Below are 17,498 nucleotides of genomic sequence, written 5' to 3'. Positions count from 1 at the left end.
ATGTATCTCTTTCAATAACTGCTACGGCATTAATATCAGTAATGGCTCACACAGTTCACGTGTAATACGGTGTTTGTCATAGCAACAGGGATTGAGTGGCACACTGGGGAAGGGAGGACAGGGGTTCTTAAAGGAGTTAAACCTGTGAGGATCAAATTTACCAGACTGCCAAAAAAACTGAAGAATTGTATCACTGATACAAGTTGTAGTAAGATTGTGTTACAAGTACAGGCACCTGTCAAAATATGTTCATTTTAAAGGATAAAATAAAGTGATGTCCACATGACTTACAAAACATTACATATTTACATATGTAAACTTTTTTTTTTTACATTTCTTACCATCATAAAGAGGAACACTGTTACTGTATTTAATTGTAATTTGTAACAGTCACCTAGGGTGGCTTGATTTCCAAATCTCTGAACCGGTAGAACAAAAAATTGTTTTAAAACTATACAATGTTTTTTAAGCATGCTTAAACAACAACCTCTGCACCTTCTCTTTCACAATTCGTGACCATGTGTAACTAGATGGCCATGAGGAATTAAGAGTCTAAATTAAGACCAATTTACCCACATGGTGTTTTTTAAAAAGGTTCTTGTGATCTTGTGATGTAAAGAACAATATACTATATGATGAAAATATATATATATATTATATATATATATATATATATATATATATATATATATATATATATATATATATATATATATATATTCATTTATTCATTTTGGACCCCTGCGTATTTTAGCTTTAGACTAGTGTACGGCTGTGTTCACACTGGGTCCGTTTAGAGGGTTTGGTCGGCACTCGGTACAATTCGGTACGTTTGGTGTAAAGTGTGAACAACAAAGTCTGCTTGAGAAATGAACTGTACTGAGCCCACCTTAAATGGTGATCTTGGTTCGTCTGGCAAACTTACCAAATTTGGTTCGCTTGGTAAACCTATATGTGAACAACTTTTTCCACATAGAAAACACACTATACAAGGTCACCTGACTCAGAAGTAAACATTTTGCACATATTTCATTTAATAGTCGAGGAAACAAGTAGAGCAAAAAACAAAATGTTTTGGGGAACTACACATAGACAGTGTGAGAAACTGAAGTTCTGATAGAAATTTGGCCAAAATCCAAGCCAAACTGGACAAAATAAAATTATTTTATTTAATGCCAACAGTTGGAGAATGGTGCAGTATTGCGTAACTGAATACCGCACTATTCTCTTACTGTAGACTTTAAAGAAATGTAGCAATACATTAATAGCTGCCATCTTGCAGGATATTGTAAACATCCGGTTCACAGACCATAACAAAAGGAACCGAGTGCACTTGCAAACTGCATTGTGAACACAAATGGATTCGGTCCTGAAAAAAAATGGAAAAGGACGAACAAAACGAACTTTAGCTTGCATCCAAACGAACTTGGTCCCTTTGCTCTCAGATAACTGTGAAATAGCAAGCAAATTGATACATTTTGAAACAAACCCAGTGTGAATGCAGCCTAATTTTATACTTTATCAATTATTATTTCAACAGGTATGATGACCCATATTTTCTATCCATTCGGACACCTTTTCTACACCTCCTTGAAACAACTACCTTCTCCCCACTTCACACCTCCACACTTCCCTTGTCCAGGGACCTCTTTGAGTCAGCAAGCATCAAGCCCACAGGTTTGCATCAAGGACATCAGCCAGGCCATTCTGATAGCAGGTTTGTTGACATAATTCCATTTAGCTGTTACACAGTGTTCTTCACTACTACACTCTTTCAGTTTCTTCAAAAAGGGATAATTTCTGTTCCCACAATATCCCTCATTTCAGTCAGAGCACTAGCATTGTTGCAGGAGACAGCATGAACTGGCGAACATTAAATATACTATAATCACATAGTGTATTTACCTATGATGTGTAAATACAAAAAATATCAAAACTATTGGGAATATGTTGAAAAAAAATGGTGTTATATGAACAACACAAGATAAAACAAAGGTAAAGTAATTCTAAAGTAAGCCTTCTTTAATTTAAACAGTCTACATCTATTAAAACCAAGTTTGAAATATGGCAGCTCTGAGGAAGACACCCATTCAAATTAAAGTTATTGGGAGATTTACCAGCAAATTCAAGGGGCTTTCATATAGGAACGAAAGGCTTGGAAAAAAAACAAAAAAAACACTGGTCACATTTTTCCAGTTTGGATACCAACATAGGCAAACTAGTTTAGGCAAAAAAGGAGTTTGTTAAATACTGATGTCAATGATTTTGTCACTGTAAAATGTGTAAAAATCACGGCACAGTCACGGCAAATCACGGCACAGGCTTCTAAATCATTGCAAGTGCTCCGTACCACATCATGGATCGTTATTGCTGTGTTACCTGATTGACAATGTGGGCAATAATCCTTCACTATGTAACACAATTTTTGTTCCTGGGTAGTAAGTGTTATTTCCTAATTGCTTATGCCTCAAAAGTATAGAAAATGGCTATTATTCCCCACAAACTTTGCTTTTGTGACCAGGACAGTGATATTTTGAAATTGACCTATTTCCAATGAGAAAATGGGCGAATTTGTGTCTTTTTGTTCACATAAAGTCAGAAAAAAACAACATATGAATCCAAATTAACATGTACTTATACTAAAGTAATACAAAAATGACTACAAAAGATTTAGAAGTGAGTAGTTTTTCGAGATTTACGATTATACTGTAAATCACTTTCACGAATCAGCCCCCAAATGTAGTCTCCCATCATGTTCTCGTTATACTGTCCTTGGTAGCGGCGTTCAAAGTCCAGTATATCCTGGTGGAAGCGCTCGCCTTGCTCCTTCAAGTACGCTCCCATGTTCTCCTTGAATTTATCAAGATGAGCATCAAGGATATGGACTTTGAGGGACATCCTACAGCCCATTGTGCCGTAGTTCTTCACCAGAGTCTCAACCAGCTCCACATAGTTTTCGGCCTTGTGATTGCCCAGGAAGCCCCGAACCACTGCGACAAAGCTGTTCCAAGCCGCTTTCTCCTTACTAGTGAGCTTCTTGGGGAATTCATTGCACTCCAGGATCTTCTTTATCTGTGGTCCGACGAAGACACCGGCTTTGACCTTTGCCTCAGACAGCTTAGGGAAGAAGTCTTGAAGGTACTTGAAGGCTGCCGACTCCTTATCTAGAGCTCTGACAAATTGTTTCATAAGGCCCAATTTGATGTGCAGTGGTGGCATCAGCACCTTCCGGGGGTCCACCAGTGGCTCCCACTTGACGTTGTTCCTCCCCACAGAGAACTCGGTCTGCTGTGGCCAGTCCCGCCTGTGGTAGTGCGCCTTGGTGTCCCTGCTGTCCCAAAGGCAAAGATAGCAGGGAAACTTGGTAAAACCGCCTTGGAGACCAATCAGGAATGCCACCCTTTTGAAGTCTCTTATGACCTCCCAGCTGTATTCATCATACTTCAAGGCGTCCAGCAAGGTCTTGATGCTGTTGTAATCCTCTTTGAGGTGCACCGAGTGAGCCAGGGGAAGAGACGGGTACTTGTTACCATTATGGAGCAGCACGGCTTTGAGGCTCCTGGATGAGCTGTCAATGAAGAGGCGCCACTCATTCTGGTTACAGGCGATTCAGATTGCCTCGAACAGACTGGTCACATTGTGGCAGAAGCAGAGCCCATCTTGACGGGTGAAGAAGCTGGAAAAAGGTTGGTGGCGCTTCCTCTGATCTGTGACTTGCACACTTTCATCCAACAAGTTCCACTGCTTGAGCCTAGACGTCAAAAGCTCGGCATTGGACTTGGTGAGACCAAGATCTCTAATCAAGTCATTGAGGTCTTTTTGGTTGGGATAGTATGGGTTTCTCTCCTCAGCTCCACCTCTGACATTGTCATCTGGATCTACAACATCTTCCTCGCTCTCTGACTTGCTGCTCTCTTCTAAAGACGGCTGCTCTCTCTCCGGAGGAGTGGGTACGGGGAGATCATGGCAGTGTGGCACCGGGGCGATGGATGAAGGAAGGTCCGGATACGTGATAGCAGGTGCATTCTTGCCAGTCCGATGTTTGGAAGGGTCCACCATGCAGAAGTAGCAGTTGCTTGAGTGGTCAGTGGGTTCCCGCCAAATTCTTGGGATAGCGAACTTCATGGCTCTCTTTTCCCCTCTGTACCATCCTACAAAAATACATTTATTTCACCCATGACTAATGTGTAAGAGATTCTCGCAACATTTTTCATATATGATATATTTTATCAATAACATTGAAAATTGTAAAACATTTTAAAATTAAAAACTTTTACAATTTTAAAAATTTTAACAAATTTTATAACATAAAATTCCGAGCAACAATTGTACATCTTACCTTCCAAAGTTTTTTTGCAGTGCTCGCAGGTGAAATGAGGTGCCCAGGGTTTGTCTTGATCCCCGACAGGCATGCCGAAATATGCCTTGTAGGCCTCACACATCTTAGCAGATGCTTCCACGGAGTACTTTTTCGCTCTTGTCTTGATAAATTGGCCGCAGACATAGCAAAATGCATCTGCTGGATGCTTGCAGCCTCTTGATGCCATCTCAGAAAAATGCAGATATGTATCCACTTAGGCAGCTGGAACTAAACTGAACTGGTGGGCTTAAGGCCCCTGTATTTATACTACTATTTATATTACTGGAAAGTTCTAGAAAGTTCTAGAAGTTACTCCAAGTTTACTCAGCACTGAATCTATCTGGAGTGTTCTGGAAAATAGGCAAATTTCAAAATATCACTGTCCTGGTCACAAAAGCAAAGTTTGTGGGGAATAATAGCCATTTTCTATATTTTTGAGGCATAAGCAATTAGGAAATTACACTTACTACCCAGTAACAAAAAAAAATAAAATAATTTGTTACACGGTGAATTATCAGTGCACTAGAGCGGCCATTTTGAAAAGAGCTTTGAAACAGGCAAAGTTATAAGTGTAAAAAGTTGTCAGGATGTTAACAATGCAACGAAAATGTACAGGTACGTTATTGAAACAGTTGTAGCAACACCTGGGGATGTATAACACTATATTTTTCGGAACCCCGCTACTTACTTTTTAAACAATAAATTATTTATTCCTACAACATATGTGGTAACATGGCTGAGTGCAGGGTGGAAGTTACCTGAAGATTTAAGAGACTGGAGTCTTCGTTTGCAGTTCACAACACAAATGTTTTATTTACAGGTTTGCACAAAAACAAAACAAACACAGAATAAAACATGAAGATGCTGACTATACACTTATAGTTTTCTCTAACTATCGTCAGGACAGGTAAACCGTTTCCCCGACACAGAATAATCTTCCCACAGGTTAACACAAGATTTACAAATCTTTTTATTTTCTTTTAACTCGCTCCGTACTCTCCTTCACAACTCTCCTACACACCCATCCCAACTTATCATAAAGGAGCCTATTTATACAGGGTGCTAATTGTTTGACAATCCACATGTATCATACAAATCAAGCAATTTTCCCATTACCTTACCTTATAGTGATATTGGGTACAGGTGTTTTGTCGGCTACACTAATTGTGGCCGACTGATGACACCTGATGGACATTTCAAGTTACTGCGGTTTTTTACATGTTACCAGGAAACAGTGCTTTTGACAACCTAAGGCTCACTTATCTTCCTTCTGCGACTTTACCACACATTTGTACTGTAATTCTTGATATGTATTTTTTGTATACAACTGTAAGTCGCCCTGGGTAAGGGCGTCTGCTAATAAATAAATAAATGTATTATTATTATTATTATTATTATTATTATTAATAATAATAATAAATAAATGTATTATTATTTTTACTATTATTATTATTATTATTATTATTATTATTATTATTATTATTAATAATAAGAAGAAGAAGAACAAAACAATAATAGTATTCAAGTAATAAGTCAAAGCGACTATATAATTAAATATAAGAGATTCTCTCAAAATACTTTGTTAAAAATAGCTGTAAGTTACATGCAATTACAATGGGAACTCCTTCCTAGTTTTCCATAAACAAAACAAACAAAAAAACAAATATCAAGTTGTTGTTCTTAAAAAGGCAATCCTGAAATATCTCATTCTTATCTAAGGTATTTTCCACCAGTATGTGACAAAGCAACTAACTTTTGTATGGTAAGATATTTGTTTTCTAATCACATGCATCATAGATTTCAACTCTATATCATGGCTCGCCTCTTCTTTTAGATAACCTAATAACCGTGTGTAATACTTGCATGAAGTTTCCATTGTGTAGTTAGAATCCTCCTAGGTAAACTAGTAAGGACTTCTTTTACGGCAACAAGACTGGGTTTCTCCATGGAGCAGTGGCACACTAAACAGCTTGGAAGCCATTTTGAACACAAATTTAGTAGCCAAAAGCTTTTGTTTTTATGTAGTCTGGAACAAAGTGAGTTAGAAGTTTCTAATTGGCTCGCTCCTATCAGAATTGACATGTCCTGAAAGTGTTAAGCACTGTCTCCTTTGTGTCTGTATTAATTTAAGAATGATCTTAAAATCAGTGCTTTTAACTTTTAAAGGAAATACTCGCAACATGCAATCCCAGAGAACGCTACAAGGCAAGATATCTCTGGCCCAATTTTCTACCCATACTAGTCCATCCAGGTTCTGTGGCTTTGTTACACTTGTGGGATTTGACAAGCAAAAATATTGTTTAAGTCTCTTAAATTTTTCTATCAACAGGAGGAACAAAGAAGATGTTCCAAGCAGTAGAGTCAGGTACTGTAAACAAGAAAGAGTTGCTCATCGTGTTTCCCCAGGCAGTGTCAGGGACCAGGAGCCACCAACAGAGGAGAGTAGGAGACTCCGAGAGGCAGCTCAGGAGAGTGACTGCAGCAGAAGGACTGAATTAAAGCAGGATGTATACAGTCCTCCACTACATCCAAAGCACTATTTTAACAGACAAGGTGGAAGTCGGCTTGAAAGTCATCCTTATATTCCCTCATTCGGACACAGCATTCAGCCTCTTCACAAAACAATGGGACATGAAACAGGATCATGGAAAGGCATTTCATCTTCTCTTACAGGTAGGTTGCACATTAAGCAATAAGATGATAAGTAAATGGTGGGGGTCAATTCTCTCTCCATTATCATGACAATGTGACATAGCACACACCTATCGCACACATTCCTCAAGCTATAGGAAGTGCACTGCCAAAACATGTTCTGGCTAAAAAGGCTGAGAAAATCGCCTTATCATGCTAAGAAGCTGCGCAAATTGACCAGCTAAGGTTTTCTTTGCAACTAAATAAGTCAGAAAGCCATACCATATGTTCACAGGAATTCAGCAGTGACTATCCCATTTGTGACGTAACCTTGTGCAACTTTCTACTATAAGCAAAGGCTGTAGCAAGCCTGCTGGAAGTAGCCCTGGCAGCTTCTTTGACCAAACAAGAAAACATATGCATACAATATGAGGGGGCTTAGAGACCTCTTCGGCAGGGTTTTTTTAAAATTTCTTTTTTATTTGACACCATTTATTCAACATCTCATAACATTATAGTGCTTTATAGTTTAGTTGTTTTATAAGCAATGTTATAAAAAATACTGAAGCTACTACAAATAAAAAATGCAGTCCTTTGCAATAAATAAATACACAAATAACGAAGCCCTTTTCAAAGCACACAAGTATTTTTTTTTCATCCTTTACACTTTTCTTATCTTCGTGTTTGGTCATCGAGTAGCTGATTGCTTTAAGCCTATACTTTTCTGGCCCTTAGCAATAAGATGCAATTCATTGCACACTAGCCTTAAGTAGCATCTATCATGGATACCTACCAAGGACAAAAAAAGTCAAGTTTCTAACCCAAAATGTATTAAATTAGCATAGCCGGGATGGTGCCAGTGGTCTCCTGTTTATTGCTGCAGGCTACAGACGGCACCAGGCTTGAGCGATCACCTATAGAGTTGAAGTAGAAATCTCTTTATCCTAATTCATTGAGCAAGATTTTGTTTTAGAATAATGAAAACAGGAAAAAAAAGGTTGGTTCCACAAATTTGTTCAAAAAGACAACATTTACAAAATTGCCTGCGTGGATTAGCATCTACGGAAAAATTTGTTGAACTTGTATGGACTACCGGTATACTGGATCCCCAATAACAACAACAACACCACAACATATAACCAAGTTCTACTGGCGAGAGCCTGTCCCTGCAGAATTCAGATTCAGGTTATTATTATTATTATTATTATTATTATTATTATTATTATTATTATTATTATTATTAATACAGTGCTACCCCATTATAATGGCGTTGTCAGAGTCCATAATTAGGAGACCGCATTATTTGTGTTTCGCCTTATTACGAATATTGGCATTTTTGTTCCTGAAATGATTTACAGTACCCACAAGCCAAATTAATATTGTAGTGTATGGTGGAAAATGAAAGAAAGAGACACAAACACAATTTGCAGGTACTCAAATCCACGGTTTATTGGAACAATTATTCCCTGGGCCACACCAAAAACAACAAACAGTCTTGCACTCTGACGGCAGCACATTCATATAGCAGCTTGTCTCACGCAGCTCTGCCTGCGCTGATGTCGGCACCCCCCTATATGCTTTCATGTCCCCGCATCCCCGGATGTCACCCACCAATCCCGGCTGAAGCAAGCTTACCAGTTCCCTGCTAACAAACACACACACACACACACACACACACACACACACACACACAATAATGTAAATAATGTAAAAACAACAAAACAAAATCACAGTGTTGTAGGTTTTCTTTTCTTTTCTTTTTTGGAGTTTCTATCATAAGATAATTCACGATAACATCACCAGGATCACTGAAAGTATCTGGAACGTTCACCCACCTTTGCGAGTCAGATTACATTTTGGGGGAAATGGGAGCCACGACCTTACCGTGTTATAACCGATTCCACACTATAACAGGTTGCGTTATAACGGGGTAGCACTGTATTACTATATTATGTAGTAGGAAATGTGAGCGAGTAGGGTAGCTTATTGTAGATTTACTACCTGTATTTTCAAAATGTACTGTACTAAACAATTTGACTGGATAATTTTTATATTATTTACCTGAAGTGCTGGATTCTAACTTTGTTCATAGACTACCGTAAGGATCAGAATTGCGGAAGCTACAGATCTGTAGAAAAAATGGTATATAATATATAGTATGTTAATAATAGGTTTATAATGAACGCATATGGAGTCAAAAATGTTTAGCAAATAATACATGGATAACTACACAGCACTTTCTTATATGTTTTCTTGTATTTGTGTAAGGCTATGAGGTTTTTGTTTGGTTTCCCTTACCTTTTTTTTACTATAGTCTTTTGGTGGCCAAATGAGGCAGGCTGCACTTTGTGAAAACCCGGTTTAAGAAAGCTGCATGATATCAGTAGTCACGGAAGGCCACATTTGAACTCAGACAGAAACATTTAAATATACCCTCCTCTATTTTTATATTAATTAGGTTATTTGCATTCGGAAGGAGAATTTCTCTCCTTAAAGAAAGCTACACAGAATACAGCTGTTACCAATAATAAAACAAAATTCTCAAAATGTTAAATGTGTATTGTCTGGAAACCAAAAAGTCCACAATATGGCCATCATCTCTGGTCATAGGTCAAAATGAACAGTACCAGAGTTTCCAAAACACTGAAATTTGAAGTTGCCAGCTGAACATGCTATGAGATAACCATAGCCTTGCTATTTTGGGGTTTGATTTTCAGAGATTCCAAATGATATTTCATTTGGGAGAATACAAAGAACCTCAAAAACTGAGAATACCACTGGACCTGTTTTATCCTCATCAAACAGACTTCGGTGTTTAAGTCCCTCATCTTCCTCTCTACACATTGATAAAGCAAACAGGCCGTCACTGTTAGAAAGAGTGGCAGATGTCGTCACCATGAGAGAGACTCAAAATCACCTTCAAAAGAACTTAAACAAAAAGGCTAACAACTCCACTGGCAAAGAAACTGATGGCACAAGGTAAGATCAATTTAAAGATAAAGACACAACAAAATGAGTAATTTTTAAAAAACTATTAACATTATTATTAACCATTAAGTACATTAGGACATTTACCATTTTTGATGACAATGCAGTGGCATCACAATGCCAATGGTTCTATGTGAAGTGGGAATGATAGCAGAAAGGCAGCTGGTATGAGCCATTGGTAGGATGGTAACAGTCACATGACATGCCAATGGTATCACAATAGTGTCAAGCTGTACACACTGTTAATGCATTCTTGTGAAGTACCATCAGTACCAAATGCATTGTTTTGCTGTTTCTGGTATGTTGTAGTTTCCTCAACCAGGGTTATACACTGGTTTTTAAAATGGTAGGTCTACAGTATCCAGATTGTTCACTAAACTTTATAACAGCTGTTAACTCCAAAACATATGTCATAGTATGTTATCACATATACTCAGGCCTCTTAAGAAATATAAAAAAGTATACCACTTGTTTAATTTATATAAAGTAATCTATATTAAAGTTACAATAAAAAGTTAAAATGGAAAAAAGGTCTTATTACCTAGTTTGTTGACAACATTTAGTCAAGCTTTTCAGAGGGTTACTATTGTAAATACTGTATGTACTTTATTAATGTCTGTCACAAAGACGGCCAGAGTGGGTGGCGTCAGACCAGACAGGAATTCAAACAACAGAGACGGTGGTTGTGATGAGCTGAGTGCAATGGCTGCACTCAGCGTTTAATAACAAATAAAAGGTTTTAAACAGTACACAAAACACAGGACACGGCACTACACGCCAAAATAAAAAGACAAACAAAACGGACTAAACACAAACGGTGCACGGAGACAAACAAACACGGTGAGTACACACACTTATCTTTACGTTTAATGATTTTACGTTCTAGTTTCTCCTCTCTCTCTCACCCGTTCTCCTCTTCCGAACACCCAACAAAAACCACTGAGTGAAAATGTGCATCTATATATACTGTTGTGCTGGGATTCAATTACTAATTAATTATTCACTTGAATCCCAGCACGTGAATTAATTACGTGAAACCCCGTGTTCACATATTATATTTTAAATGCACGTGCGTGATGTGCAATCCCGTGCCTAAATACAAATATACACTTTTTAAATACACGTGAAACACAGACCCGTTTATATCCCGTGTACCAATGACTATACACCAACATTAACATACGCACGCATATACACAACACAGAACACACAAATGCACACAGGGGCGGGGCACTTTGCCACATATACCCCCCCTTGTGCGCAGCACACATGGCCTCAACGGCCACCTCCCCCCTTAAATACCCAGCAGTCCAGGCCAAAGTCTCGGGCTGGGAAGGGAGGCTTCAGTGGGCCCATGGCTGGCCATGCTGTCAGCACCCCTGCCGGTAGTGGCACGGCTGACAGCCTGTTGGTCCCGTCCTGCAGCGAAAAAGCTGCGGGGGCAGGTGGTCCCCCGACCTCCCCCTTCTTCGTAGCCGGCAGCTCCCTCCTGTGGGGCTCCGGCCACAAGAACTCCTGCAGCGAAACTGCTGCTGGGGAAAGTGGTCTCCAGACCTCGTCCCCCTTCGTGGCCGGCAGCTCCCCTTTCTGGGGCTCCGGCCACCGTACTCCCTGCGGAGGTACGGGCAGCAGAGGCAGCTCCTGCTCCTCTGCTCCGGGCGGTGGCGGAGGCAGAGGCAGCTCCAGCTCCTCTGCTCCTGGTGGTGGTGGAGGCAGAGGTAGCTCCAGCCCCTCTGCTCCTGGCGGTGGTGGAGGCAGAGGCAGCTCCAGCTCCTCTGCTCCTGGCGGTGGTGGAGGCAGAGGCAGCTCCAGCTCCTCTGCTCCTGGAGGTGGTGGAGGCAGAGGCAGCTCCTGCTCCTCTGCTCCTTGCGGTGGTGGTGGTGGAGGCAGAGGCAGCTCCAGCTCCTCTGTTCCTGGCGGTGGTGGAGGCAGAGGCAGCTCCAGCTCCTCTGCTCCTGGCGGTGGTGGAGGCAGAGGCAGCTCCAGCTCCTCTGCTCCTGGCGGTGCTGGCTCCCTCTGCTGTGGCGGCTGGGCATGTGCGCGCCGTGCTGCCTTCAGCAGCATAGCTAGAGGCTGCTGGGGGACACCAGCATCCTGCCCTTCTCCCCCCCAAAAATTTCCAGGGGGTTGAGCCTGTAACTCCTCCCCTTCTGGCTCTTGGGACGGCACCAGCAGGTATTCACCCTCTGCTGGTGGAGGTGGGACCAGCAGGCATTCTCCCTCTGCTGGCAGCTTGGGTCCTACGGCTGTGGAAGCCCCGACTTCCCTCTTTTTGGGCTGTGGACGCACCGACTCCTCCCTTTTGGGCTGTGGACGCACCGACTCCTCCCTTTTGGGCTGTGGACGCACCGACTCCTCCCTTTTGGGCTGTGGACGCACCGACTCCTCCCTTTTGGGCTGTGGACGTTCGGGCTCCTCCCACTCAGGCGTAGGACGTTCGGGCTCCTCCCACTCAGGCGTAGGACGTTCGGGCTCCTCCCACTCAGGCGTAGGACGTTCGGGCTCCTCCCACTCAGGCGTAGGACGTTCGGGATCCTCCCACTCAGGCGTAGGACGTTCTGGCTCCTCCCGCTTGGGCTGTGGACGCTCAGGCTCCTCCCATTTGGGCTGTGGACGCTCAGGCTCCTCCCGCTTGGGCTGTGGACGCTCAGGCTCCTCCCGCTTGGGCTGTGGACGCTCAGGCTCCTCCCATTTGGGCTGTGGACGCTCAGGCTCCTCCCATTTGGGCTGTGGACGCTCAGGCTCCTCCCGCTCGGGCTGTGGACGCTCAGGCTCCTCCCGCTCGGGCTGTGGAGGCAAAACCAGCAGGCATTCACCCTCTGCTGGTGGAGATGGGGACAGCAGGTACTCACCCTCTGCTGGTGGAGATGGGGACAGCAGGTACTCCTCTGCTGGTGGTCCTGCTACCTGGGCTGCTGTTCCATTTATGGTTGCCTCCAGGTAGCTGAGGACAAACTCCACACCTTCCTCCAAGGTGTTTGGGGTGTGTTCCTCCTGATATGCCTCCCATCTCTCACAGTCCATCATCCACAGAGCCCGGACGACCATGGGCAGAGACTGGGCCTCCAGCCCAGCATTTTCTAGGAACCAGCCCCGCAGTTTGATGGCGTCTTCTGCCATTGACCTTTTTTTTTTTTTTTTTTTTTTTTTTTTTTCCAGACCCCTTCTGGTCTCCGAATGGAGGCGTGGGTTCAAATCCCACTTCTGACACCACGTGTCACAAAGACGGCCAGAGTGGGTGGCGTCAGACCAGACAGGAATTCAAACAACAGAGACGGTGGTTGTGATGAGCTGAGTGCAATGGCTGCACTCAGCGTTTAATAACAAATAAAAGGTTTTAAACAGTACACAAAACACAGGACACGGCACTACACGCCAAAATAAAAAGACAAACAAAACGGACTAAACACAAACGGTGCACGGAGACAAACAAACACGGTGAGTACACACACTTATCTTTACGTTTAATGATTTTACGTTCTAGTTTCTCCTCTCTCTCTCACCCGTTCTCCTCTTCCGAACACCCAACAAAAACCACTGAGTGAAAATGTGCATCTATATATACTGTTGTGCTGGGATTCAATTACTAATTAATTATTCACTTGAATCCCAGCACGTGAATTAATTACGTGAAACCCCGTGTTCACATATTATATTTTAAATGCACGTGCGTGATGTGCAATCCCGTGCCTAAATACAAATATACACTTTTTAAATACACGTGAAACACAGACCCGTTTATATCCCGTGTACCAATGACTATACACCAACATTAACATACGCACGCATATACACAACACCGAACACACAAATGCACACAGGGGCGGGGCACTTTGCCACATGTCTTATAACAGGGCCATTTTATTTGTTATTAGTTACAAAACCACTGCTAAAAATGAGTGACATTCCACTTATTCCCTTTAATATATTTGGGAATGAAACTCAAGATAACTGGTACAACACCGACTTTCTGAGTGAAGACAGCAGTCCATCTGAAAAAAAAAAAAAAAAAATAAGTGCACCAGCAACTGCCAATAGTAGACACATAACAGCAGATGAGGAACAGCTAAATGAAATAGAAGAAAACACAATAAAACTACAGCATGGGCTGTTAATGTACTTAGACTGGCTTAAAGAAAGAAATATGGACATTCATTTTAAAGAACATAAATAGGACTAAATAGATATTTTTACAGTAGAAGTTTTAATATCTCTGCTGACAGCAAGTTTAAAGCCAGGAATAATATATTCCTGTCAGTCAGGAAAACGCTTAGAAAAGCAGGTAAAGACAAGGCCTGTGAACAGTAATAAGTGAACAATAGATTAAATTCAATTAAATTTGGGACTATATAACACTACGGATCTATACACAATATGGATGTCTTAATTTAAAATGTGTTTTAATTATTTTAATTATTTTTCTTCCCCCAAATGACAGGTAGCTGTGTTATAAGCAGTATAAACCACTTCGGTTGTATGGTTCTGATGATACATACCACTTCTGGGGTGCTAAAGGCCCTTGGCTTACGCCTCGGGCCTTATCACCACCCCATGCATGGTATATAATGGGAACCGCATGGCCCGTCATGGTTTATACCTTACTTATTGAATCTTTCACATGCTAATACAGGGATGTGTCATCTTATGTCCATAAGTTTGATTTAATGGCATAGAACATTGAAACTACTGTCTAGGAGCAGCTTTGTTTTTTATTTCTTTGTATTTAAATTGTGTGCTTTATATTGTATATTTTTGGTAGACCTAAAGACAGAGAAGACAGAGCACATCTATGCAACACAGAACCATTAAATAATTTTTCACCTGCCACATGTTCAAGAGAATTCTTCAGAGATATGTCAACAGAGCCACAGGATTCCTCAGGGGCACTGGACTTCAGTCAACAAAGCAAATATGAAAACAACAGGGCCTGGGACAAACATGGCAGAAATTATTGCAAGGCCACCGACAAAACAAAACACTCACTGAAGATATGCACGTCAGAACAACAAAGACCTTGTCGGGACAAAAGTATATCACTAGAACATAATGTTTCAGGGATGGGTTCCATGCTAGATTTATTAACTCAGGTCCCTTATTATCTTAGAGTGGCTTATAACAACTGTAAGCAGGAAAGTACTGGGAGAGGTAGCACCCTCCAAGACTCCCAGGAACAATGTTTGGATTTATCCATCACTTCACCTGCAGGAAATACAAATCGCAGAAAAATTACAAGTTCTCAGGTACAAAACACAGCTATGCCACACAGTATGGACCCAGACAGTCACAGAACTAACACTGAGGCTCTGCTGATACAGAGGCCTGTTGTTAGCAACCTAGATATCTTAGAAAGGAAATTAAAACAGACCAAGAAAAGAGGTAAGAGGTTTGATAAGCATTACATTACAGCAATATTAGTCTACAGAGTTCCTACCTATAAAGTGAACTTTATAAGGAAATGCACTAGCGAGAGGAGGCCATTCAGCCCATTTAAGCTCATATGGTACCTAGTAGCTGATTGATCTCAAAAACTTTGTCAAGTTGGATCTTAAAGGATCCAAGTGAATCTGCCTCAACAACAAGACTAGTTGACCATTCTATACCCTCACCACTCTTTATATGAAGAAGTGTCTCATTCCTTCTGTCTTCAGTTTATCTCCACTTCATTTCCAACTGTGTCTTTTAGTCCTGGTTTCTGTACAGCACTTGAAGTATTGGTTAAGGTTAACTATGCCAGCTCCTTTTTAAAGTTAAGATTTAAATCACGCCCCCCCTAATTCCTCTTTTGTTCTTACTTAGTCGCTTGCAAATTGAATAGCAGGGGTGTGTTTTTAGGGCTGTTTTAAAGGGTCAGTAAAAAGTAAATGTGTCAATAATTGGGCACAACATTAAATGAGTAGAATGTCCCTGCGTTTAAGTAATGTATCCCTCATTTTTGGTTAAACAGCAACAATGCAAATATAAATTCTAGTAACATGCAGATAGGCACACATATGGTATTATACAGATTATTGAAACTAAGTGTGTGGTCATGTTTTAGCAACTTTTTAATTACATTTTTTTAGTTAAGTTGCTAAAATAACTGAGTCCCGTAGGTAGCTTCTAAAGAAAAAAAAAAATGTAAATGGTCATCTTGTTAAAACCAACAGCTACAATTGTAGTATTATTATTATTTATTATTATTATTATAATTATTATTATTATTATTATTATTATTATTATTATTATTATTATTATTATTATTATTTTAAAACAGTACACCGAGTCATGTAAATATATCGCCTTGTTTAGGTTTGCCCTTTAACTGTGACTTTCCTGCTTATGGAACCTGTAAGAGAAGGATGAGTACATTGGTGAGCAGACTTACAGCAGAGCCACCTATCAAACTGGACAACTCACCTGGGGTAAGAGGACATTTTATGTGCAATATCTCTGGAAGGAAAGCAGCAACATTCAGTTATTTTGTTACTTTTCACACTTCCCGAAGAAAAAAAACGTTTGACGCATATAAGAAACAACTGCCAAATTATAAGATTCAACTGTCTAATCTATTGTTACAGTGTTTAACCAAAAGACCTAATTTCACAAAGAAAGATGAGAATCATATACAGTGAATGTATTTGATAATATGTGACTAAATTAACCACAACACACCACTCAAAGATTTATACAAATTAAACTGTAAGAGCAACTTGGCATGGGTTTGTGTGAACAGGCTGGCTTGTGGTGACGTCAGGCCAGGAAGTAGACAGACAACAGTTTTGTGAGTGAATGCGCTAGTGTGCGGTTTAATAATAAATAAACAAAACAAAAAGGTTTACACAAGACAAAACAAACGGCACGATGGCCAAAACAAACAGACAAACAAACAGAGACAAAACCAAACAAGTATTGTGCTGGTGCAAAACCAGCACGGGTAGCAGTTGTTTATAGATATTAGTTTTCTCTCTCATGACACATCTCCTGTTCCGACTCTGAACACACCAACCCTGAGTGAGTGATTTGTGCCTCTATATATACAGCTGTGCCAGGAATCAATTGCTAATCAATCATTCACTTGATTCCTGGCACATGAATTCATTTGTGCACTCCCCGTGTCCACTACAAATACACACTTACTCTCCACGTGAAGTGACTGTGCAATCCCTGTGCCTAAATAAAAATATACATTTTAAATCACTCGTGCTGCATAACCCACACTCCGTGCACCACTACATACATATAAAAACATAAAATATGCACAGCGTGGGGCGCACCGCCACAGTTTGAAATGCCTTCTTATGAAGTTAACAGATTTTTTCAGTCATCACCTCCTGGTAACTTTTTAAAAATGCATCCCTGCTGTCTCAATATAGGTATTTCATACCAATATATTTCTCTACCGGAGGCAGAGTGTTGCAGGGGGACTAGTTAATGGTTACACTCTGTTGTACCAAATGTACTTGGAGGCAAGGCATGATTCTGAAGGTTTAAACTCCTGATTTTTAGAAAGGCACCAGAACTTCTCTATGGAAATTAAATA

General features: G+C 40.7%; 1 protein-coding gene across 1 annotated transcript in view; it reads left to right on the top strand.

Annotated features, from left to right (window-relative positions):
- Positions 1-16,590, top strand: part of LOC117962740 (uncharacterized) — a 65,532-nt gene extending 48,942 nt beyond the window's left edge. The window contains exons 6-10 of the mRNA XM_059020789.1: positions 1,541-1,717; positions 6,690-7,033; positions 9,709-9,970; positions 14,739-15,355; positions 16,268-16,590. Of these exons, the coding sequence (XP_058876772.1) occupies positions 1,541-1,717; positions 6,690-7,033; positions 9,709-9,970; positions 14,739-15,355; positions 16,268-16,590 (1,723 nt within the window). The remainder of the gene's footprint in view (positions 1-1,540; positions 1,718-6,689; positions 7,034-9,708; positions 9,971-14,738; positions 15,356-16,267) is intronic.
- Positions 16,591-17,498: the final 908 nt, after the last annotated feature.

Source organism: Acipenser ruthenus, chromosome 3 (genome assembly GCF_902713425.1).
Source record: "Acipenser ruthenus chromosome 3, fAciRut3.2 maternal haplotype, whole genome shotgun sequence".
NCBI classification, from domain to species: Eukaryota; Metazoa; Chordata; class Actinopteri; order Acipenseriformes; family Acipenseridae; genus Acipenser; species Acipenser ruthenus.
The sequence above is the reverse complement of the archived record's forward strand: the minus strand, read 5'-3'. Positions and strand labels throughout refer to the sequence as shown.